The sequence below is a fragment of the Octopus sinensis genome, linkage group LG18, assembly GCF_006345805.1.
Source record: "Octopus sinensis linkage group LG18, ASM634580v1, whole genome shotgun sequence".
Lineage (NCBI taxonomy): Eukaryota > Metazoa > Mollusca > Cephalopoda > Octopoda > Octopodidae > Octopus > Octopus sinensis.
Genome location: NC_043014.1, coordinates 8,156,848 through 8,184,276, shown reverse-complemented (window position 1 = coordinate 8,184,276; position 27,429 = coordinate 8,156,848). Strand labels below are relative to the sequence as shown.

Sequence of the window (27,429 nt, the reverse complement as noted above, 5' to 3'; positions counted from 1 at the left end):
AGAATTCCTTTCAACACACGGCTATGATGCTCCCCCACTACTTCTGCTCGTGATCAGAGATGCACGTATTGTCAGCCACCAAGGGACATGCTCAACTGGTTAAGGTCAAACAACTGACAAGCAAATCTGTGGTATTGAGCAGAATATTTGCTGTAGCCCAACTTTTATACCAAGACAAAACAATGTACTTGATAACACTTCCAATCAGTTAAGATCAGGAGCCATTAAAGCCACTGTCTGGTACTGCATCAGGGCATTTATTATTATTATTATTATTATTATTATTATTATTATTATTATTATTATATTATTATTATAATTATCATTATTGTTGTTGTTGTTGTTGTTGCTGCTATTGTTATTATTTTTATCATCATCATCATTATTACTATCATTATTGTTGTTGTTATTATTATTATTATTATTATTATTATTATTATTATTATTATTATTATTATTATTATTATTGTTATTATTATTGAGTGAGAGAGCAGTGCATGCCATCAAAGTGACACTGAGGCATAAATATACGAAGCCCAATATGTCCATCATGACTACCCGTCTGATAAGGGTATACAAGGTACATGCATCACAACCGTATGTGCGACATGGTGATCTCATATCAAGATAAGCAGCGCATGACCTTGCAGGTGGGAGCCCAGTTAGAATCTTCTTCAGGTCAAATAGCCCATCCCGCTCAAAAGGTCCCTGAATAAAGTTTGTTTAAGAATGATGAATGAAACACCCATGTTTCCTGAAGTGAATTTTCCAAACCCCAAAGAATTCTTTTCATCACATGGCTATGATGCTTCCTCCTACTTCTGCTAGTGATCAGAGATATGCACATATCATCAGCCACTAAAGGACATGCTCAACTGGTTAAGGTCAAACAACTGACTAGCAAATCTGTGGTATTGAACAGAATATTTGCTGTAGCCCATCTTTTATACCAAGGCAAAACAATATACATGCTAACACTTCCAATCAGTTAAGATCAGAAGCTATGAGAGCCACTGCCTGGTACTTCAGTACTTTACCTTTAATCCTTTCTATAGTAGAAAGGATTATTATTTTTTGTTTAAGGCGGCGAGCTAGCAGAATCGTTAGCACTCCGGGTTAAATATTTATTGACATTTCACCTGTCTTAACGTTCTGAGTCCAAATTCTGTTGAGTTCGACTTCGCCTTTCATCCTTTCGAGGTCGATGAAATAAGTACGAGATGAACACTAGGGGTGATTTGATTGATTTATCCTTTCCTCGAACTTGTTGGCCTTGTGCCAAAATTTGAAACTATTATCATTACCTTTAGTCACACAGAGGTATATAATATGTTATTATATTATGTGGAGTCAGCGCCATGATAGATCGTTAGCCACTACACACATTTTTTTTCTCCTTGTTCCTCTCTTTGTTTTTTCTGTATCCCTTTCTGAAGAAGAGCGTAGGCTCGAAGCGTAAAGACTTTTTTAAATTCCTGAGCGTTATACTAATACATCTGTTTGTTTTGTACACCACCTGTCTTCGTCTTTTGTTTTTTCGTAAACTCTCCCTAATATGTTATTGCTTTTCTTTTGCAGACCAGAACTATTTATCGTTCACTTGTTACTATTGGCTTCAGGAGAATGTAAGTCTATCTATCTATCTATCTATCTATCTATCTATCTATCTATCTATCTATCTATCTATCTATCTATCTATCTATCTATCTATCTATCTATCTATCTATTTATCTCTGATCGTCTGCCCCTATGTCAGTCTGTGTCTTTCTCTCTCTTTGTGATCAGCTGCTCCTTTATTTGTTTTTCTTTCTTTCCTTCTTTCTTTCTTTCTCTCTCTAGCCATCTACCCGTCTGTCTTTCTGACTGTCTCTATCTATCTATCTATCTATCTATCTATCTATCTATCTATCTATCTATCTATCTATCTATCTATCTATCTATCTATCTATCTATCTATCTTACCTACCTACCTATCTATCTATCTATCTATCTATCTATCTATCTATCTATCTATCTATCTATCTATCTATCTATCTATCTACCTACCTATCTATCTATCTATCTATCTATCTATCTATCTATCTATCTATCTATCTATCTATCTATCTATCTATCTACCTATCTATCTATCTATCTATCTATCTATCTATCTATCTATCTATCTATCTATCTACCTACCTACCTACCTACCTAACTATCTATCTATCTGTATGTCTGTCTGTCTGTCGGTCTGCCTGTCTGCTTGTCTGCCTGCCCGTCTGTCTGTCCGTCCGTCCGTCTGTCCGTCCGTCTGTCTGTCTGTCCCTCTGTCTGTCTGTCCGTCGGTCTGTCTGTCCGTCCGTCCGTTCGTCCATCCGTCTGTCTTTCTGTCTGTCTGTCTATCTATTTATCTATCTTTTTTTTTTTTTTATTAACCCCTCCCTTTTTTTTAGTCCTCTTTCTTTCATTTTACGATCCCTTTTGATCGAAAACCACCACTCCCTTTTTTTACCCCCAAAAGAAAAGCTCTACCTTGTAATTTGTTCTATCTGTGTGCAGCCCTGTGTGGCTAATAAAGAAACATATCTATCTATCTTTCCCTTTCTCGCACCGCCTCTACACTTGTATTTCTCATCACTTCTTAACTGTTTTCAGCTCTCTAAACGTTTTCTACGCTTTCACTCTTCTCTTTGCCCTAAGTTTCTCTTCTCCTTCTCTATCTCCATTTTTAAACTTCTTTCTAACCGCCACTTTCATACGCTCCTTTATTGTTTTCAATCTCCCTCTATCCCGCTGTCTTTCTCCTCTTTAAAAATGTGATTTTATTGACAACAAGTCTCACTAAATTTTCTTTTCTCTCTCTACAGTTTTTCAAGTCATTTACAGGTAAGCTGACAGATTTAATATTTTCTACATTAATACACTATTGCTTTTCATAAAGTATATCATATCTCTCTCTATTTAAACGGCAGTTTGTCTGTCTGTGTGTCTGTGTGTGTGTCAGGTTGTACCCTCACCCTGACCACGGCTTTCAACCGATTCTGATGAAACTTGACACACACATAGCCCAATGTCATAATTAGAAACTAATGCAACGAAAATTTTGAAAAGTTCCCCCAGTTCTGAAAAAATCGATAAATTCGACATGGGGTCGAGAATCTAAGCTTTTTATATGCAACACATTTTCTGGGGTGTACGTGGGCTGTTCACGCGTTAGGAGGCGCAATGATGTTTTCATGTTTTCGCCCAAAGTGACAGCTAGGAACATCGTATACACAGAAGTATTCGAGTGAAGAGAAGACATTGCAACCTACACATGCGCCTTCGTTCCCTAGAAGGAAAGGACTAGATTGGGATTAGTCGCTGCCTATTAGGGGCTCTTACATACCCGGGCAACGCCGGGCTATGCTGCTAGTATTGATTAAAAGGAAAAGAAATAATGTGACAAGTGGAATATTAGTGTAAGATACCGTTCACGGCGATCTGTGTCAATTTCGTTTTTGAATAATAATTTTTTTAGAAATTACGAAAGAAATCGGGAACTTACTTAACGAAATTATACCGGATCATGGCACAATTTTAGTCATGCTTTTTCTCACTGATAACACAATTCATATCTTAATTGTAGTAAAGATATCTTTGAGAAATGTATCTAAAATATATGTATTGTACCTGCGTTAATTATTTTATTTCTATCAAAATTCCTCACATCTTTAAAAGCCTAAATACCTCTTGACAATTTAGCCTATTCTGATCTCCAAACGCTCTCGAAGGATGATACCACTCGGTTAAAAACCACTGATCTATCTATCTATCTATCTATCTATCTATCTATCTATCTATCTATCTATCTATCTATCTATCTATCTGTCTGTCTGTCTGTCTATCTATCTATCTATCTATCTATCTATCTATCTATCTATCTATCTACCTATCTATCTATCTATCTATCTATCTATCTATCTATCTATCTATCTATCTATCTATCTATCTATCTATCTATCTATCTATCTGTCTGTCTGTCTGTCTGTCTGTCTGTCTGTCTGTCTTCACATACATATGCACCTACTTACACATACGCGTGCGTGCACACACACAAGCACATACAAACACACACACACAAGCACACGCACACGTATATATATATATATATATATAATTTCAACAATTGAGGGTAAAATTAATTAGTTATTAATCAATTTCACCAAGTATTCAGTATGTAAAGGGACCATTTAAGGCGAATTCAAAATATTACATTGTATAAAAGGGGCTTAGTAAAATAAAATAAATTACTTTGCCACATACTGAACTCATTAGAAATAGCAGCCAAAAAAAAAAAAAAAAAAAAGATTTTTTAGCCATTCCTAATACTTAAAGAAAATTTCTCTCAGATAGTGTTTACTCAAAATAACCCACGAAGGTATGGGGGTAAAAACATTAAAAATCACAAGTGCAAAGATTATTTGAGAACGTACGTTTCTAGATCAGCCAAATACAATTCGACATTTCTTTCGTCAGCCCAAAATTTCTTAATTCGGATTTGGAAACACTGAAAGTAGGAGCATACCCTTTTGGCGACTTTTCACCTCAGAAGATCCGTTCAGACTAACAGTGCCACCAAATTCAAAATATACAAGCGAAGAATTCCTGCTCTCCCCCTTCCACCCACGTGGGTCAGACTAGTAAACACCATATTTTATCGGTGAAAACCGAAGCATTAAACAGAGAGAAATGAATTATAATTTCAACAATTGAGGGTAAAATTAATTAGTTATTAATCAATTTCACCAAGTATTCAGTATGTAAAGGGACCATTTAAGGCGAATTCAAAATATTACATTGTATAAAAGGGGCTTAGTAAAATAAATTACTTTACCACATACTGAACTCATTAGAAATAGCAGCCAAAAAAAAAAAAAAAAAAATTGAGTAAACACTATCTGAGAGAAATTTTCTTTAAGTATTAGGAATGGCTAAAAAATCTTTTTTTTTTTTTTTTTGGCTGCTATTTCTAATGAGTTCAGTATGTGGCAAAGTAATTTATTTTACTAAGCCCCTTTTATACAATATATATATATATATATATATACAAGTTCCGATTTCGTTTCGTTTCAGCACTTCCTGTTCACAAACAACCATTACCTGTGGTTTTGATACAATGTCAAAGCGTACCATCGATGGCTCTTGTAATAACTTCGACAACCCCCACAACAGTTATGGCAAAAGCAACACACCTTATGGTCGATTCTTGACTCCTTTGGCGCCACGTATGTATAGTAGTTTCAGAAAAAAATTTAATCGTCTATTGATCTATTGTACTTTTTCTAATTAAATGTGTTTGCTCTTTGCAGATACACATAAGAATTCACTTGTGTTTACTCTTTTACTCTTTTACTTGTTTCAGTCATTTGACTGCGGCCATGCTGGAGCACCACCTTTAGTCGAGAAAATCGACTCCGGGACTTATTCTTTGTAAGCCCAGTACTTATTCTATCGGTCGTTTTTTGCCGAACCGCTAAGTGACGGGGACGTAAACACACCAGCATCGGTTGTCAAGCGATGGTGGTGGTGGGGGGACAAACGCGTTAATGTGTCTATTCCAGATTATGGAGGCACAATGGCCCCAGTGGTTGAATACTTGAAAAGGGTCTACCACCTGGGTCAATGAAAAAAGTACCTGTCCCATATTTGGGTAGTCGGATCAATTAAATTACATCTAATTTGGCATGACCGATCACATGGCTCCGCGTTCAATTCTATTGCAGAACATCTTGGGCAAGCAACATTTATCATAACCTTGAGTTGATCCAAACCTTGTTAGTATGACTGAACAAACAGAATATGCTTGGAATGCTCTGATGGATTGCATCGGTAATTTGAAAAATATCAACCTTATAAAACTGTCTTTCGCTGATTCTGCCTGGTGATTATACGTTTAAAGTATATTTGTCTATGGAATACTCAGCAACTTACACGCCAATCCAACGAGTAGATTGTTTAGTTGGCAAGAGTTGAATAGTTAGTTAGTTAGTTAATTTGGCTCAAAAGCAAATAGCAAGGCCATGTAGGGGGACATGGAGTTGAGTACAGGGTGGTGTTCATGTAAAGAGTTCAGGCCACTTGAGGTCCAGGGAGGCTTTGAACAAAGCGGTCGTCGGCATCTTCACCATCTCGTCTGGCAGCTTGTTCCACGGATCCGCAACCCGGACGGAGAACACCCCGTTGAAATCGATAGTGGTCTAGTTTAACCTTTTGCTTTCCATCCTTCCGGGACAGATAAAATAAGTACTGGAGTCACAAATTTGTAGCTGATGTTTTTATATGTCTTAATATATTTTACTCTATATCTTTTTTTTTTTAGGAACTCCTCTTCCTTACAAGAGTTATTTCGGTTACGATCTTCCTAAACCTCGAGTTCTGAGTCAAGCCTTGTTCAGTTGTGGCAGCGCTGTCACTGAAAGTGCACTTACTCACTTGGGGGCCAATTTTGGTTTGTTTCTGATGCATGATATGTTTTCCACCAAAACTACACAAGGTAAGTTGTACACTACATCATTCTTCAGTTTGGACAGCTGAGGGTTTGGCAGCGATTTGAAAATTATTGTGTTGCGTTCCTCTATGTTAAATAACTGAAATCTAGCCGGGGTATGAGTGAACGAATATCAGACTAAGTTCCCTATCAGTATATATATTTTCCTATTATTCTACGTTTTGTGCTCAAGTCATTTTGAGTTGACTTTGCCTGGGTTTGTTTCGAAGAGATTGATAAAATACTTATACCAGATATATACTTACAGTCGATTCAATTCGGCTCTTCTTTATTATTTTACTGTTATCATTTATTGGAGTAGCGTCAGTTTGGGGATTTTAAGGGTAAGATCGAGTATTTCTCAAACAGATATTTACTTGGAATTATTTTATCGATGTCGGAAAAATGAAAGACAAAAATCGCCATTGATGCGATTAAAACTTAGAAGTGAAAGCGACATAACTAAAAACTGTAATGTAATTTGTACGATAGTCTACCTGTTCTTCCACCGCTCTGTGCTCGGTCTCAACCATTTATCGACCTTGTGTCAGTCAGACAACTCAAATATTTATTGCATCCATTCAGCTAATATCTTGTTTTTTATCTTAGATTTTCACCTTTCCGTACAGTTCATAAAAGATACCAGCAGTGGGTATGTTCGAAAAATTCCTAGGCAATTACTTTTTTAGTTAATTACTTGCTGCAAACTATATTTAAAAATATTAATTTAACTCAATACATTTTTCTCCTTATCATTCAATAAATTATAAAATATACATAAAATTATATATATAAATGTAAGATCCAAGGATCGAGGTGTAGGAAGAAAGTGATCTTCAAACAATCCGTAGAAAAAGAAAAAAAAAAGACTGATAGAAACAATAGTGTTTTACTGAGGTGGAAGGTTGAGGAATTTTTCGTTTCGAAGTACGATAAGCTGAAAAGAATTATTATTTTATATTCCACGGTAGACAGTCAGGTTTGTCAAGAATGCAAATAATAATCCAAGAGTTAAGGAATATACAACAAGCTACTCTTCAGACCAAGTTTGCCTTGTCGTTAGGAAGCTCTTGTAAACTCACGGAGGATTCGACCAAAATGCCAGTCAAATTCTGATCGAATCCCTCGTGTGTTAGCGTGGGACTCCTTATGGCAATGTAAACTCCATTTAATCAAGATACTCTTGGCCTGAAGAGTAGCCTCTGGTATACACCTCGCTTGGATACTTACCACAGGTTCGCTATGAAACATATGTAACCCAGATTTTATCTACTCCATTCCTCAACTCTTGGATTACAACTATATATATATATATATATATATATATATATAATTCGAAAACGAAGTCTGGTGGTTATCTGTGAACATCATGTTTCTGGATTATAAACATATTGAATATATATTTCATATATACTTTTGATATATATTTCATATATATTGCATATATATTTCACATCCTTCTTCAGCACAGCTTTCCATTGAAATAGATTTATCATAGATTTATCAAATGCTACGTACCTCAAACCTTCTGACCATGCGACATCAAAATATTTGAAGAAAGCGAGCAAAGGCTAAACCTACATAGACGTTTGAATTCATAAATCTTCCCTCCAAAATTTTGCCATGCGCACTACAAAAATAGTTCCATAGGAGTAGGAACTATTGGGTTGTCGTAAGGGAGTGAAAAATCCAATTAGTAATATAATAATAAGGGTAAATAATTTCTATAATGGTTTTTAAAATATCTATTCCTTCTGTTTTGCATATGTGAATTACAGGGTTTGTCGTGCCTGGAGCCCCATTTGTGGAAATTAGAAATAAGCATTTTTGACTGCTATTTCTACTTTTTTCGGTATGCGGTCAAGCAACCTGTTGCCTGTCCCTTTTTCTTATATACAATATATATACTGAACTTTACAGAAGTTCCTGCCGGTAATCGGCTATATTTACATACCGAATTCTACCAGTAAATAATTGTGGTCTTTTTTTTAAAACCATTATAGAAATTATTTACCCTTATTATTATATATATATATATATATATATATTATATTGAGGGTACTACTATTCGTAGATATCACACGCTAAGAGGGACCAATGCGGTCAAAACTACTAAAATAAACAACTAAAATAATATATATATATAAGAGGGAATTTTTTAACTAAAGCTTCACGAGGCTCCGGCAGGGGTGGTGGTGGCGACCCCTGTTATACTCTTTCGCTCCAACTTTCTCTCACTGTTTCTTCCTGTTTCTTGTCCCCGACTTCCTACGCAACCGCTGAGCCTGGATGCGCATTCATCCATCCGTAGATGCTCTCGGCCTCGGGGGTTGACCTGCTTTCTCTTCTGCGGGTCTTACGAATAGCAAAGGACCACGTTTCGGACTTCTCCCACTACTGGGACGAAGACCGCTTCGCTCAACAGCAAAAGCAACAACACCGCTGCCACCAAACCTCACCCACTAGCAACAATACTACATTCTAAAATATAGAGGTTTCAAGTCCTTAAAATAAATAAAATAAAAATTTCGTTATTAAATTTAATTGTTGAATTTCTTTCATTTTTCAGACACTTGTTGCTCTGACAGGTAAATATTTATCTAAAATTTCTTAAATTTCACACACACACACACACACATTTTTACTCATATACACACACATACTTATAAACTATGATTGTATTAGGGGATCACACTTAATGTTATTGATACTCGATTATAAAATGGTTATTGTGAAACAAAGTTGCGGGTATAAACATATCGAGCGCATTTCTTGTATGTTGACACATTATCCACAATAAAGAATTGTAAAGAAGATACTTATAATAATAATAATTTTATGCTGGAGAATATCGTTACACGATAGCTATAGGAACGGTGAAGGTGTGGTTGCCTGCTACTCCGTATAGCCTTCACGGCGAACTCATATGCCACTCTGTAGTGATGAAAGTAATAACTTCAATTATACAGACAACCGAGAATAAATTACAATGATATACAGAAATATCCTTTCCACTGGAAGCACCAAGGGTTCAAATTTGGTGGAAGGGATAAAATCGATTACATCGACCCCATTACATGACTGGTACTTAATTTATAGAGCCCGAAAGGATGAAAGGCAAAGTCGACCCCGGCAGCATTTGAACTCAGAACGGGAAGACAGACGAAATACCTATTTCTTTATTGCCCACAAGGGGCTAAACACAGAGAGGACAAACAAGGACAGACATAAGTATTAAGTCGATTATATCGACCCCAGTGCGTAACTGTACTTAATTTATCGACCGCGAAAGGATGAAAGGCAAAGTCGACCCCGGCAGCATTTGAACTCAGAACGGGAAGACAGACGAAATACCTATTTCTTTATTGCCCACAAGGGGCTAAACACAGAGGGGACAAACAAGGACAGACATAGGTATTAAGTCGATTATATCGACCCCAGTGCGTAACTGTACTTAATTTATCGACCGCGAAAGGATGAAAGGCAAAGTCGACCTCGGCGGAATTTGAACTCACAACGTAACGCAGACGAAATACCGCTAAGCATTTCGCCCGGCGTGCTAACGATTCTTATTTCTTTATTGTCCACAAGGGGCTAAACACAGAGGGGACAAACAAGGACAGACAAAGGGATTAAGTCGATTGTATCGACCCCAGTGCGTAACTGGTACTTATTTAATCGACCCCGAAAGGATGAAATGCAAAGTCGACCTCGGCGGAATTTGAACTCAGAACGTAACGGCAGACGAAATACCGCTAGAATTTCGCCCGGCGTGCTAACGATTCTGCCAGCTCGCCGCCTTAATGATATACAGAAATTTTTCCTGCATTTTTTTTTAAAAAAGAAGAGCCGGAAATCCATCTGGGCCCATCGATGAGTTCTAGTTTGAAGAACTCACAAGGATTACTTATTTGCATATTTCTCGGTGGAGGTGTGAAAGCACTTTGTAATTGTTTTATTTAGTATTTTTCTTATCTTCCTGAGCTCTGTGGTTAGTGAGCCGTCTTCTTCAAACTACCTTGTAGCGCACCAAAGCAAATTCTTCACAAACTTGTAGAAGGTTTTAGGACTTCAGGATTTATTTTCCCACTGCCCTGGTTTCTTTCTTCCCTTTTCTTTTCATGGAAGGGTCAGTATATTTTCGATCTCTAAGAGCGTCTCCCTGAAATGGAACCTCTCGCTGTCATTAAGTTGTTTTATTTAAGCGATTTGAGACCTTTATTCTCCGTCTCATATGGACTCACCTGGCTTGGTTAATGTTGTCTTTGCATGTATTGGCTCGCCTCTCTCAGACAAATTTAACGCACATGAATTGCATTATTGACATGAATTCTTAGAGTTTCGTATCAATGTCTAATTGCATAGAGAAGCGTTTAAGCCAATTTTGGTTCGAGTCGGGAGTACCTATTTTTCAATTGCTTTCCAGCAAGCCTTGAGTTACACACACACACACATACACACATATACATATATATATATATATATATGCCTACACATATACACACACATACGAACACCACACATACACACACACATCTATCTATCTATCTATCTATCTATCTCTCTCTCTCTCTCTCTCTCTCTCTCTCTCTCTCTCTCTCTCTCTCTCTCCTCTCTCTCTCTCTCTCTCTCTATATATATATATATATATATATATATATATATGTATATATATTTTCACTTATTTCTATTTTCAGCTGTCTTGGAATTGCAGTAGATGCCGCAAATTCTTTTCCCGCACCATGTTCCGTAACTTGCATGACTTACCACAAACCTACGCTTTCTAACGATATCAAATGCTTAATGGGTAAGTAAATTTATTACCAAACAAGACCGTTGCGACGACGAGTTACTACGACGACGACTACGACGGGCACCACCACTACCACCACCATGGGATATTAGGGGCAAGAACAACTATTTCTAGTAGTTACTAACGACAGCGTAAAGGAACTTAACTCGAACTCTTTTCTTAGTTTAGATTACTTAGTGGGTATCAAAATGCTGACCTGTCATTGAATCAGTAATTTGGTTTTGATTACAAGCAATGGCTGATTGTGCAAGAGCCCTTTCCTAGTTAAATTTACCCAACAGAGATATCAATCACAAGGAATCGCCAGCGTTTTGGACACAACTATCATTCCTCTTAAATAATACATCCAAAATGTCAGGCATACACATAACCATTCTTTATTTTATATACTTGCTTAATTTAAAATCTACTAAGGCTTCTTCGAAAATACTAAATGGCGGATGTCCCGAAAATTTTTCTAACGATTACTTTTGCTTATCGGAAATTAATTATGAATGAGTTATTCGGATATTCGTTTCTGCTCTAGGCACAAGGCCCGAAATATTTGGGGCGAGGGCCAGTCGATTAGATCGACCCCCAGTACGCAACTGGTACTTAATTTATCGTACTTAATTAAGGCGGCGAGCTGGCAGAAACGTTAGCACGCCGGGCGAAATGCGTAGCCGTATTTCGTCTGCCGTTACGTTCTGGGTTCAAATTCCGCCGAGGTTGACTTTGCCTTTCATCCTTTCGGGGTCGATTAAATAAGTACCAGTTACACACTGGGATCGATATAATCGACTTAATCCGTGTGTCTGTCCTTGTTTGTCCTCTCTGTGTTTAGCCCTTTGTGGGTAGTAAAGAAATAGGTACTTAATTTATCGACCCCGAAAGGATGAAAAGCAAAGACATGCAAACAAATGCATATGTACCTATTCACATACATACCTACACATATATGTGTATATATTGTGTATACATGCAATAACTTATTCTTTTATTCTTTTACTTGTTTCAGTCATCTGACTGTGGCCATGTTGGAGCACCATATATATGTGTATGTATTTATAAATGTATACGTATAAACATATACGTATAAATATACGCACCTATATGTATATACGTATATATATATATATATATATATATATATATATATATATATATATATATATAATACCAATAATAACAAAGGGTAAAATTAATTATTAACTAGTAATCAATAATTTCACCAAGTAGAATTCGGCATGAAAAAGGACCATTTCTCGGTAAACTTAAGTAATACTTTATAATAGGGTTCAGCAAAGATTTGCTTTACCACATACCGAAGTTTAGAAATAGCAGCCCAAAAACCTTAGCTATTTCCTCTACTTTAAAAAGAGACTCCAGGAAAAAACCAATTACTCGAAAACAACCCACGAAGGCAGAAGGGAAAAATAACGAAAATCAATCGATATTAGATTACCCATGTACGCGTTTCGGAATTAGATCGGTATAAAGAATGTGTAATTTATACTTTACCCGAACATTTTCTTCATCAGCATGGGACTTCACAAAAATGTTCGGGTAAAGTATAAATTACACATTCTTTATACCGATCTAATTCCGAAACGCGTACATGGGTAATCTAATATCGATTGATTTTCGTTATTTTTCCACTCTGCCTTTGTGGATTGCTTTCGAGTAATTTGTTTTTTTCCTGGTTCTCTTTTTAAAGTAGAGGAAATAGCTAAGGTTCTTTGGCTGCTATTTCTAAACTTCGGTATGTGGTAAAGCAAATCTTTGCTGAACCCTATTATAAAGTATATATATATATATAGAGAAAATAGTAAAAAGTGAAAAAACTACAGAAGGCTTGTTTTAAAAGGTTAAAAAATATATATTTAAGTCATTATGTCTGAAGAATGTTATAAATTTTTTTCATACACTGACATAGTTTTTGAAGAAATGACCGGTTTCGCGTTCAGCTTTTCAAATTTCTTACATCGTTATGTTTACGTTGAGAAGTGTGGAGAAGAGTTCCAGATAAGGGGAAGTAATAAGTGATTTCTTCCGGTGTAAGGGAGATAATCGCTTAATATATATATATGCCTAAGATGCTGAGCAATGGATCTAACTCTTAAACCACATTGTTGCGAAGCGAACATCTTGGTCACATAACCATTCCTCTGCCTATCGTTTGTCTTTTAACTTTTATATGTTTCAGTCGGCGGCCATGCTGGGGCATCGCCTTGAAGAATTTTCAGTCAAATGAATCGACACTAATATATTTTTAAGGCCTGGTACTTATTCTATCGGTATCTTTTTCTGAACCGCTAAGTTATGGAGAGGTAAACACACCAACATCGGTTGTCAAATGGTGGGTGAAGGGCAAACGAACACACACACATACACACACAAATATACACATTGAACAGACTTCTCTCAGTTTATGTCCACTAAATCCACTCAGAAGGCTTTGGTTGGCACGAAGCTATGATAGAAAATACTTGCTTAAGGTGCCATACAGTGTGACTGAACCCGGAACAACGTGGTTGGGAACCAAACATCTTACCACAAAGTCACGCAAGCGCCCAAGTTGAGAACGTTTTCCATTTCTTTCCAGTTATTGACATTGTGTTAATATTGTGTGAAATATTTTTCCTTATTATGTAACGGAAAAGAGCATGTGGATTAGTTAAATGCCCGTATATATATATTGTTTTTTTCTTCTTTCCGAAGGCGAAATCAACGGAATAAACTTAAACACTCATTATATTGATGCTTCACCAATTTTTGGTTCTACTGAAGTGACATATAATTCTCTTATTGATTCAGGTAGGTAAAATATATATCTTATATCTTATATTCTATATATATATATCTTCTATTATATATCTTCTTTTATATTTTATTTCAGAAATACCCATTTGATATTAAAATTGTTAAAAAATTAAGAAGTTATATATTTATTTCTTTACTACCCACATGAAAGTTATCCCTATTGTTATCGGAACATTGGGTTCAATACCACCCAATCTGAAAAAAAACAAAACATTTGAGAACCTTAGAAATACCCTATAATCTTGATGTATTGCAAAAGTCGGCATTACTTGGAACTGTACGCATATTGCGTAAAGCACTGTCTGAGGTCCTTGTAACTTGACAAACAGTACATCCCATCCGCGGTAGACATACTATCTTCAATCAACAACCTCACGGTATGGTATACTGTGTGACGTCTATGGCAGACACGTTAGCGCGCCGGGCGAAATGCTTAGCGGTTTTTCGTCTGTCGTTACGTTCTGAGTTCAAATTCCGCCGAGGTCAACTTTGCCCTTCATCCTTTCGGGGTCGATAAATAAAGTACCAGTTTCGCACTGGGAGCGATATAATCGACTCAATCCCTTAGTCTGTCCTTGTTTGCCCCCCTCTATGTTTAGCCCCTTGTGGGCAGTAAAGAAATATATAATAACAACAACAACAACAACAACAACAACAACAATAATAATAATAACACTGGGGACGGTACCGTGAGGGGTTACATGAATGAGCGAGCAGAAATTTTGACAATGAATAAATCTCCCCAAAAGAGGGTGACTTTTGACGGCTCATCGCAGAACCGCACAAAACTGATCATCTTGACCCTAGACCAAGTATCCTTTTCTCATTCTCGTCTCTCAGTGTAGCGGACCGTCTTTGTCTCATTCACCCATCGTTCAACGAATTTGCCTGAAGGTAGCACTTCCTTCTCAGCTGTCACTTTCCTTTTCAAAAAGTTAATGAGAGCTTGGTCTACCTTCATTCCACCAAACAAATTTCACTGAGGCCCCCAGACAAATAAATACTGTTTGTCTTTTCTGACCAAAGGAGAGGCAGGGCAATATTCACAATGGACTCAGTTGTTCGACATAAACCCGCAATGTGAAAGTCAGCAATGCTCGTACTCTGGGCGCCAAGATGTAGAACGGTTTCGTCATTCAGTACGTATCTCATGCAGGCCCCGCTAACGGTATTTCCATGCCTGTATAGTTTATCTGAAACCGGCAATTCATCCCATCTCAGCGTAGTACTGTCTGGGTAGGGATTTTGGGGCATTAACCACATGACGCGGCCAGAAAATCCTCTGGAGAAGACTAGCCAAAGTGGAAGTTCCGCTAACCGCATTGATCGACTCGTAGAGGGCTGGGAGCACCCGACCCCGAAAGGATGAAGGGCAAAGTTGACCTCGGCGGAATTTGAACTCAGAACGTAACGACAGACGAAAAACCGTGTCTGCCATAGATGTCACACAGTATACCATACCGTGAGGTTGTTGATTGAAGATAGTGTGTCTACCGGGGATGGGATGTACTGTTTGTCAAGTTACAGGACCTCTCGGTGCCAATGTGTGTGTGTGTGTGTCTGCTTGGTAGATTTTACTTTAGATTGGCAATTGCCCAATGTCGTGTGCGGTTAGAAGAATCTAGAAGTAATGTACTTGCTAAACGATTTTCTCAAGCATACACTCACTATTTTCAGTCGATTCTTCTCTTAGTTACGCCATAATATAATCCTTATAAGACAGAACCATCATGTCTGAAATACTTTTGATTATCGTCTCCAGGTCTGGGTTGACACTGGAAGGCTAGTTCCGCGTTTGTATACACATCATAAATGTTGTATATAACACTAGCAGTATCGCCCGGCGTTGCTCGGGTTTGTAAGGGAAATAACTATAAAGCATTTTTAGAGAGTTATAGCCAAAAAATAACAAAAAATGCATTAAAAATGGAAAAAAAAATTATGGTAATTTTTTAAAAAATCGTTGACTCATCGTAGACATTTTTAGAGAGTTACTTCCCTTATATTAAAAAATATGCATTAAAATGGAAAAAAATGATGGTAAATTATTTTTAAAATCGTAGACTCATCGTAGACGCGCGCTAATACCCAGAAGGGCTCGATATGAATCACGACTATAAGATACCCGCTTTTGGTTAAACTGCACCGCAAAATGTGGGAGTAGTTAGGAATCTAAATCGGAGTAGACAGACACACAACCTTACTTTTATATATAAAGATTATTTGAATCTATACTAATTTAATTCTCGCATGGTTAGCTATCCTGAACTTGCAGCTGACACAGATGTAAGCTGATAAGTATAATGACGTATTTTGGTAGTAAGACAACGTTTTCTGGCGGCACCGACGAAGGTATTAAGACGAGAATAAGTAAGGCAAGGACCGCTTTTCACCTGTTAAAGAAAGTATGGAGCGCAAGTGTAATTTCAATAAAGAACAAAATAAGAATTTTTTAATACTAACGTAAAAGCGGTGTTATTGCATGGGGCTGAGACATGGCGAACAGCAATTAAGTCAAATAAGCAAATACAATCATTCACCAACAGATGCTTGCGTAGTATACTTAAAATTAGATGGCCCGAACACATAAGCAATATGGAGCTATGGCTAAGAACAAATTAAGTTTCGATTTGGGAGCAAATATTTAAGAAAAACTGGAAGTGGATTGGTAGCACAATTAGAAAAAACACACCAAATGTAGCGAAAAGTTCTTTAAAGTGGAAACCGGTTGGATATAGAAGGAGAGGTAGGCCTAAGAACTCATGGTGGAGATCAATACAGAAGGAACTAGAGAAAGGGGGACATTCATGGCAGAGTATAAGTACAAAAGCGAAAAATTATGCGACATGGAATTCAGTTATAAGTGGCCTATACTCCGCGTTGGGGGGTTAAAGGCAGGAAAAAAATGGTTAGCTATCGCACAAATCAGCAAATGTTTTGCTTATTGATTTTATTACCGGCTTAGCTATCCACGTCCGGGGTGAAAAGCAAATCATGTTGAAATAGCGTGTCTGGCGACCTATCGTATGCACTGAGCGAAGCTCCGTGTTTTTAACACTCAAGTTTCTTTCAGATGATTCTCTCAGATACATATTGTACATGTTATACCCGACGTGTTGTTTTCTTTTTGTTTCTATATCATAAACCCGTTATTTTTTCCAGCGGGAAAACTGAAAATGCCGAACGGTTTTTTACAGATGACATCAACAAAATTCACTTCAGGTGAGATACGCTTTTATAATGCTTACATTTCAAACTGATAAGTATAATGACCGAAAGTAATATCACCTGTAGCTGCAGTAACAGTATAATTAGAAGAAATAGTAATGATAGTAAAGACTGAAGCAGTGAAGATGACAGCATTTAAGAATGTATGGAGGATTATATTGCTGTTTCTCCATAAATACAATACAATGGCAAATATATATATATATATATATATATATATATATTATATATATATATATATACATATATATAATCGAAATAAGCAACAAAGATACCCAGAGGTAATGCATTACCTCAGGATATCCTTGTTGCTTATTTTGATTATAGTCACCCCATTTTGAATTATAGGGATAATACCATATTAAATTCTGGTGCCTTTAACTTAAGTACCATATTCAACTGAATCTAATTTTTTACTGAATTTATATATATATATATACACATATATATACATATATATATATACATATATACATACATACATACATACATACATACATACATACATACATACATACATATATATATACACGCAAATGATGTCAGATAATGAAAATGAGCGCTCAACACCGTATTGATATATATATATATATATATATTATATATATATATATATAGCTTAAGAAATATGGGGTGAAATAAAAACACGTAATGTGATGTACCAAGACAGGTTAACAATTAGATACACAACATAAAAATGTGCTCAAACTCGGGTGAGAAACCACATCAGTAGGATTAGCCCCGTACCATAACAGGCGGTCTTTTGTCCCGATTGCCTGCAAAGTCTCACGTCTTTGCGCGTGATCATCCTTTCTAATTTGGTTCAGCTAAGAATCCTCCTATATAATATAAGGAGTGATTTGTTGTTTTTATCAAAAGTCTCCTGCAAGACTGTGAAACTTGGCATGTTGGATAACCATAGTCCACTAGCTCATTTTTACAGAAAATCTTTGAAATCATGTATCTATGGCAACCTTGGGGTATGGATATTGCCGTTTGGTTCTCTGGGCAGTACCGCTGTCATCTATCTTTGTATCAGCTCGACATAAGCTTTCACTTGTGAGGAAAATTTTATAAGCGGAACTCTATAGAGACTCACAGATCAGAAAGCTCTGCAAAAGGAATTTTCTCAATTTTAGGCTGACAGACCTTGTCCATAGCCCGGCTTAACACTACCACCTAGTTCTTGGATTACACTCTCAAAGCCCACTTTCTTGAAAGCTTTTGGAAAAGGTTTCCAAACTGAATCTGTTTTTGTTCTCTTTTTCCTTCGTCTTGGAGGGTCTTTACAAAGTTCTAGATGGCCGTACTCCCACCTTTTTTTGATACAGCCGTAAGAACAGAAGCCCATGGTAAGGTATACTGCATATAGTCGAAATATTTGTTAGTTCTGTAAGGGAGTCGCTAAGAGCTAGATTTTAATTAATTCATGGTAGCTCTTTAGCGATAGATGTATTGCATCAAATGTCAACTATGTTCGATAGTAATAGACACAATCCAACTTCAATGTCAAGATAAAACATACACGATCATGTATCTAATGAAAATATATCTGTCTTTATTTTGTAGGTGATGACCGAATCAATGAACATCCTTTAATCATGGCAGTGTATCACTTATTTGCTCTTGAATACAATAGGATAGTTACTCAGATGACTACAATGACCATCCCAGACGCCGCACTACACGCAAAAAGAATCTTAATAGCCGAGTTACAACATATTACTTACAACGAGTTTCTTCCACTTTTGCTTGGTCAAAATACTCCTGTGAAATCACAGAGTACCGGGTATGTAAGTTATGATCCCACAGAGAAGACTGAAATTTCCAATTCCTTCTCCGTTGCTTATAAATTGGCTGTGCATTCGATGTTGAGAAGTAGTTACAAAGATTCTAGCGGTGGAGACATTCTATTAAAAGATGCCAGACAGAATAATGGATATATGAACAATGTTGGCAAAAGAGACAATATTATAACCCGTTTGTTAACTGACAAAAGTTCAATAATTAATAAGTAAGTATAGCTTTCTTTCTTTATCTTTTTCTTTCGTTACTCTTTATATGTATGTCTGTCTGTCGCTGTTCAGTTTATTTTAAGATTTTTTGCCAATAAAGAAACGGTTTTTAACCTAGATTCAAGGTTCCTTCACTGGAATTTCAACATCAACAATAGGGTATTTTTGTATGTATGTATGTATGTATGTATGTATGTATGTATGTATGTATGTATGTATGTATGTATGTATGTATGTATGTATGTATGTAGTCATAAAGCGAAACAGATGAGTGACAACCTGGCCACTGGTGGTGGTGTTACACACCATACTAATCATATTTGTCGGGCATGTGGAAGAATTGTAATTCAGCAGGAGGACTTAAACGACATGCAAAGGTACATGAAGCCCAGTTACAAATACAGCTGGCTATTACCGGTAAAGCTTTTAGTTGCCAATTCTGTACAAGACATTGTAGATCTTTAGCTGGGCTAAAAAGTCACGTTCGATCACAGCACCAGTAACAGTTAAGCTTCGTGCAATGGCCATACTCGATAACGTGGGGGCAGCCATATTGTATGTACGTATGTATGTATGTATATGTATGTATGTATGTATGTATGTATGTATGTATGTATGTATGTATGTATGTATGTATGTACATATCAAGATTTGGATGTTTTGCTTGATGTACATATTCTCATGAATATAGTTGCATGCTCGTATATATTTAATGATAAACTTCAGGAAAGTTTAACAGATTTTAAGTGATGGATTGGACCTGTAATCTCCGAATTAGCTTTCTCCTTCCTGGTTTTGAGAAGCCTAATTTCTCAAGATTGGTATTCAGGCAGTGTGTTACATATCCCAGGCTCCCAATAATTACAGGTATAAACCTCAACTTGTAATCAGGATAGAGAAAATGCAGATTTCTCAATAGTTCAGCGTAGATATTCACTTTTTCACTGATCTTCAGCTTTATGTTAACATCCGCTGGGCAGCTAATTTCCACAGCTGTACACAGTTTCTCTTCTCTATCCCAAATCCTTATATCAGGCCTGTTGTGCTTACATTTTATTGAGATCTTCACTGGGACATTCTACCAGTACTTCTTTTTATTATGAGTGTCTATGGCTTCTATCATACTTTGGATTCTTATTTCTTTGTCCTCAGGGTTATCCTTTCGATGTCTCATCGGTAAATAATATCGTGATGACATTTTCGGACAACTGCTAATTATGTGGCTGATATCTTCGGTGTTAACTCCAAAATGTCGGCATCGGTTGTCACATTCTACTGCTTTTCTTGCATCTCTGTCCCTTTTGTGCAAACGCATACCCTTCAAAGTGGGGGGTATTAATCCGGCTATTGGTTCATGATAAACTGCTTTGATGATCAACGTTACTATCATCTCGGTGTTTTCTACTAACATATCCATTCATAGTCTTCTGCTCATATAGGCTCATATTTTCATCTGATGATACACTGCGGTAGAGTCGTGCAACTTCTTTGGGCATGTATTCTAGGTTATCACTCAAAGAATGTTGCTCAAGGAGCTGCCTTCCAAGTCTTATGATGTTATCCGCCTCATGTATGCAAACTTGGTCAAGGGATGCATTTCGACACTTGGTGTTTAAAAGACGTTGCCGAAGGGATATGATACGACATTCAAAGATATTTTGGATCGATGATAAGCCTCTGCCGCCTAGGTAAAGAGGTCTACGTCACTATTTATGTGGAAATTATGCGTGCTTGTTAGTATTTTTCGGGTTTTCACATCAATGGCTCGGATCTCATCAAGCGTCCAATCAAGCAGCCCAAATGTTGTTATAAATACTAGCACTGCAAATACATTGTGAACCACTGTTTAATTGGATGCAGAGAGTTCTGAGGTTCAAGTTTTCCTTATTCGGTTGAAATATTCTTTAGTGACACGTGTTTTATTACAGGTGCCATTGTAAGATATGTTTTCATTCACCCCTAGACACCTGTAACATTCCTCGTCAGATATAAGGAAACAGTCAAATCATTGATGGTGATGTTGCTAGTCTGGCTTATAGTTTTCTCCCTTTTCACAACCATATAACAAAGTTTAACCTGTCCAAACTCCAACCCTACATCCTTTGAGAATGTTGTAACTAGATCAAGGCTCTTTTTCATCTCATGTATATTCTTTGCGCAAAGTTTCAAGTCATCCACAAAGAAACATTGTATAATTTTGGTATTTCTGTTTTCTTGTGAATCAGAGAGATATCCTTCAGACGTCCTTTAAACAAGAGGTTTACAGAAAGTATAAACAGCATCACAGAGAGACTGTCCCTTTAGAATATGCCTTTGCGATACTGTATTCTTCCAGTGATAATACAGTCTTTGTGCTTAATTTCAAGATGGTGGGCCACGATGAAGTCAAGTCAGCTATGGCTTTGACAATGCTCACTGGAACTTTAGTAAGCTGAATGACTTCTAATATCCATGACTGGGAAACGGAGTCAAAGGCTTTCTTGCAGTCTCGCCGCATTGAAACTAGGTTCCACCTACGCTCTCCCACCTCTGACATCACAGTTTTGTTGATTAACAATTGCTCGGCACATCCCCAGGCTCCCTTGTTCCTAACTGCTTGTTCTTCCGTGATGATGTTATTGGTTTCAAAATGGTCCTGGAGGAAGAGATTTAAGCATGCTGTATATATCTTATACGTTAAATTCTGGCATGCAATTGGCCGGTAGTTTTTTGCCACGTGGGTGGTTCTGCATCGGGGGATCAATTTGTTTTTTCTCTGCCAGAACTAACCACACTGTTCTCATCGATAGCTTGCTGGAACAGATTGATAAGATATGGTCGGTAGAAGGTTAGCTCTTGTACCAATATCTAACAATCAAGTCTCTTGCAGGTGCTTTTCCACTCTGGAGTTTCTGAATTACAGTTGCAAGGGTTTCACCATGAATGTTCTGTTTTGGGTATAAAGCATATGTATGTATGTATGTATGTATGTATGTATGTATGTATGTATGTATGTATGTATGTATGTATGTATGTATGTATGTACTTACACAGACATACACACACGCAGAGGAATACGCGTAAAGATAAAAAGCCACTTGGTTTGATTCTTCTGGCACAGAACCTAAAGCAGTTGACTTCTAGTGTAGCAACAGGCTGACCATAAACATGCGAGCGGAAGCACGTCCCGCGCATATGTATACATATATATTAATGTTTGTTTACATGATCAGTTGTAATAAAAACAATTTTACATTAATCTGAAAGGTTACTCTATACTTTTGTAGAGAGAGAGAGAGTGTGTGTGTGTGTGTGTGTGTATTTGTATGTTTAAATATATATATTTTTATGCATATATATATATATATATATATATATATATATATTATATATATATGCATACAAAAAATTAGCTGTCTTTTGGTTGCTATTTCTAAATTTTCGGTATGTGGTGAAGCAACTTGTTGCTAAACCCTTATATATATATATATATATATATATATATATATATATATATATATATATTATATATATATATATATATATATATATATACACATATATATAAGAAATTAAAAATGGAAAATACGCACACTTACATAGTTTTAATATAATTTTTAATATATCCACCGGTTTCGTTATCGCTATTCATGATATTATGTTTTACTTATTTGAATATGTATATTTTCTTAAGAAGAAATTTTGTCCATGTTGTGTGCGATGAAATTCCCGAGTGAATGACTTCACAAGTAGGTAATTAAAGGGAGGAGAAATAGAACCACTCTACATAAAGTGCAAATCCATTTCTCGCAGTACAGGCAAATTCCTCTCAGTGAACATATAGAAAAATGTACAGATAACATCGAACCAAATTTCACAGTCTTCCCTTTCTACCAGTGTAAAGATACAATCTCCCCATAAGAACGTTTAAATAAAGAAACGTTTTCATTGAAAAATATAGAACACGTCTTAATATGCACGCATAACCAACTTTTATATTTCAATTCACGATTACATCACTGTACATCAGTCCCCTCACTAAACAAGGTTTTCGAAACTTATCTTTGTCTGTGCATATATATTCCCCTCCCATTACAGAAAGCTGAACAGTTATTAATAACGATAACCAATTACCTCCCTTTATTTATCTTTATTTATCTACTTGTGAAGTCATTCACTCGTGAATTTCATCACACACAATATGGACAAAATTTCTTCTCAAGAAAAAATACATATTCAAATAAGTAAAACATAATATCATGAATAGCGATAGCGAAACCGGTCGATATATCAAAAATTATATTAAAACTATGTAAGTGTGCGTATTTACGAGAGTATTGCTTTCCAGTAAAGAATATTTACGTTTATGTATATATATATATATATATATATATATATATATATATATATATATATATGTATGTATGTATATATGTATGTATGTGTGTGTATGTGTGTGTGTGCACGTGTGTGTGCGTGCGTGTGTGGCATGTATGTTCGAGAGAGGAAGACAACAATGTGTATTTGAAAGGTTCACCAGTGTATAAGATTATTAAAAATATTAAAAGTTCTGAGCTTTTAATTTGTAAGAATCAGTCATCGATGTACACTTACAATTATCTATGCTCGTTTATAATTACCTTTCCTTATTTTGACAGCCATTTTGCCTGCATCTTTAGCAATGATTGTTCAACGAATCCTTCGCCTTCTGGCGATATGGCGGCTAGTGCGATTCAAGACAGCCGACATCTGTCAATCGCTCCATACATTATATGGCTGAAAGTAACTAATGCAGCCAATCCCGATAATCTTCCATACCACAGTACAGCTGAAGGAACCAAGCTGAAAAATGCATATCAGTGAGTTTGATCAAATTTTGTTCTATGTTTTGTTTTCCACGTACAATTTTCAATAATTAAAAAAAAAAATGTATAATCCAAGCAAATTTATCTTCAAAGGAAGTTTCAGTATTTTACGTTCATACCTCCATACGCACACCATTTACACACACAACCACACCTATACATACAGCCACGCATACACACACTGGTACGCACCCCTGACTCAACAAAATTTGCTTCAATACACGAACTCACATAAAGAATATTGCAAACCAAATCTAAAATCGAAGTATATATACATACATACGCATATAAATATATGTATATATTCATACATACATACATACTACATACATACATACATACATACATACATACATACATATACATATATATTTATATAAATGTGCGTGTGTGTTATGTATATACATATATAATGTATATACGCGCACTCAAAAAAGACACTGCACACATATACGTACACACAAACACACACACGCACACACACGCGCGCACACATACACACATATCCTCAACTGGAATAATCTCCAAATAATGAGCCCAAAAGTCACAAATAGTTACGCAATCTTATTGAATTTTAGAAGAATTGTGAGTGATAAAGCCAATATTCACATGAAATTTCCTAAACTTAAACCAGAAGCATTTAAACAACATACAAATGCGCCAAAAACTTTGACCAGCAACGTTGAAGGTAAGCACTCACGTAGTGAGTATTCCAAGCCTTCAAATAAATACAGATACACAGAAACCAATTCTATTTTAAACCAATTCTATTTTACGGGACGGACCACTTCACCGTATCGAGCGCGTGCATCTCGCGACATCGGTCGCGGCTACGTCCACGCGTACGTGGGCGATACCGTGCGCTTAGGTTCGTTCTTTCGATTTCGGGCACGGTAGCGCGGCGGAGCAACGGGCGACCGGCGCAGGCCTGGCGCTGGCCTGCCGCTACAGAATTCTGTAATCAAAAATAACAAAGGGGATTATTCTCCCCATCAAAACAGATGTATTATGCGGAGCTGTCTCCCCATTTTATCGAGCTAATGTCTCAACTTCAAGGCACACATCGTAATTTGCGAGCCGGCATTTAAACCATGAATTCAACGTTTTGTATGTAGAGAAAAGAAACTCTATTTTATTATGAAGTTATATTTTATAAGAAAGATCATAGTATTAAAATCTTTAATATCACCTGACCTTTAGCCAGGATGAATCTTGCGGAAATATTGCGGGCTCTGTAATAGTAAAAAGTCATTCAATCTCACCAAAACAACAAACACGTAAAATAGAGGATGTATTTATTTTATCTGGACCACCGCGAGAAAAAAGTATTTTTAGCAAATTGTAACAGGTATGTTGTGTCCGATTGAATTTAAATAATGACTAAATGTCTGTATGTCATCACTCATTACAAAAGACAAAGAAAAGTTGACAAAACGGTAAACCCCGTAAAAACTGTATCTCTGGGTTTAGGCGGACATTAGTGTAGTAAATTCGGCCTTGCCTAGCCTACAGACAGTTAAACGATGTCGAGAGTAGACTTGCAAATTGACATCAAAATCCACAGTCAGTTATGGTTTGGGCGGCTATTATAGCCACCGGAAGGTCTCCCCTTATTTTTGTGGCGTCGGGTATTGAAATTACCACCCAGTCATGCGTTAGCAACATCTTGGAAGCTGAACTGTTTCCATGGGTGAATGAGCACTTTCAAGCTTCCAACAGGACTCGGAACCATCCCATAGCTCCAAACAAACACAACACTGGATTCAGAAAAAAAAAACATTTCGTCATCCAGAGGCAAGAATAAATGGCCCTCAAAAAGCCTCGATGTCAACTTGTTGGATGTTGCTGTTTCGTTCAGTTTTGGATACGAGGGTCTCGAGCACTCCTCATGCTTCGCTCGACTCTCTGAAGGGAAAACTGAGCCAGGTATGGGCTTCGATTTCGCGTGCTGCGTGTGAAGATCCTCACCTAGACTTAAGGCTGTAATTCGAAACAGAAGTGGTCATATCGAATAGATGTGGTAGTGTCATAATTGTGTTTCCTTTATCCTTGCATCGCGACGCTCGGACCCGAAATATTGTAATATTTTGCGTTGGTAAAATTGAAAAAAGTTGGTTGCTTTAATTTGGGGACACTCTGCATGGTAGTATAGCAGATACATACAGGCAACTGATGGAAATATCGGTGTAAAAACTGATAAAGCAATGTTATAAAACAGATCTGCTCTGTGGTGTTTGTGCTTTTCGAATTGCGTAGAAGCTTCTTTTCACCCTTTTCATCTGTAATATAGAAGACGAGGGTCCAATCAGTTGGGAATCAACAACCAATACTACAATTGATCGTTAATTATGCTGTATATGATAAATAACTAGAGTAGCTTGTCGAAAATACACAGCATGTAGACGTAGGAGTGGCTGTGTGATAAATAGCTTGTTTACCAACCACATGGTTCCGGGTTTAGTCCCACTGGGTGGTACCTTGGGCAAGTGTCTTCTACTATAGCCTCGGGCCGACCAAAGACTTGTGAGCGTATTTGGTAGACGGTAACTGAAAGACGACCGTCGTATATATGTATATGTATACATATGTATGTGTGTGTATATGTTTGTGTGTCTGTGTTTGTCCCCCCAACATCGCTTGACAACCGATGCTGGTGTGTTTACGTTCCCGTAACTTAGCGGTTCGGCCAAAGAGACCGATAGAATAAGTACTAGGCTTACAAATAATAAGTCCTGGGGTCGATTTGCTCGACCAAAGGTGGTGCTCCAGCATGGCCACAGTCACATGACTGAAACAAATAAAAAAAAAGCATGTAAGTGAAATGCTCTGTGCTATCCACATGATCCAACGGGATTATGGGGTCGGTTAACCCTTTTATACGGCGCCGAGCTGGCAGAAACGTTAGCACGCCGGGCGAAATGCGTAGCCGTATTTCGTCTGCCGTTACGTTCTGAGTTCAAATTCCGCCGAGGTCGACTTTGCCTTTCATCCTTTTGGGGTCGATAAATTAAGTACCAGTTACGCACTGGGTCGATATAATCGACTTAATCCGTCTGTCTGTCCTTGTTTGTCCTCTCTGTGTTTAGCCCCTTGTGGGTAGTAAAGAAATAGGTATTTCGTCTGCCGCTACGTTCTGAGTTCAAATTCCGCCGAGGTCGACTTTGCCTTTTATCCTTTCGGGGTCGATAAATTAAGTACCAGTTACGCACTGGGGTCGAT

At 37.0% G+C, this 27,429-nt stretch overlaps 1 protein-coding gene across 2 annotated transcripts in view; it reads left to right on the top strand.

Annotated features, from left to right (window-relative positions):
• LOC115221595 (chorion peroxidase-like) overlaps positions 1-27,429 on the top strand; it is a 50,966-nt gene that overhangs the window by 6,450 nt on the left and 17,087 nt on the right. For both annotated transcript variants that reach the window (XM_029791796.2, XM_036510698.1), the window contains exons 2-11: positions 1,579-1,625; positions 2,847-2,865; positions 5,095-5,246; positions 6,341-6,514; positions 9,078-9,096; positions 11,206-11,315; positions 14,022-14,117; positions 17,286-17,345; positions 18,921-19,365; positions 24,004-24,204. In XM_029791796.2, the coding sequence (XP_029647656.2) occupies positions 1,579-1,625; positions 2,847-2,865; positions 5,095-5,246; positions 6,341-6,514; positions 9,078-9,096; positions 11,206-11,315; positions 14,022-14,117; positions 17,286-17,345; positions 18,921-19,365; positions 24,004-24,204 (1,323 nt within the window). The remainder of the gene's footprint in view (positions 1-1,578; positions 1,626-2,846; positions 2,866-5,094; positions 5,247-6,340; positions 6,515-9,077; positions 9,097-11,205; positions 11,316-14,021; positions 14,118-17,285; positions 17,346-18,920; positions 19,366-24,003; positions 24,205-27,429) is intronic.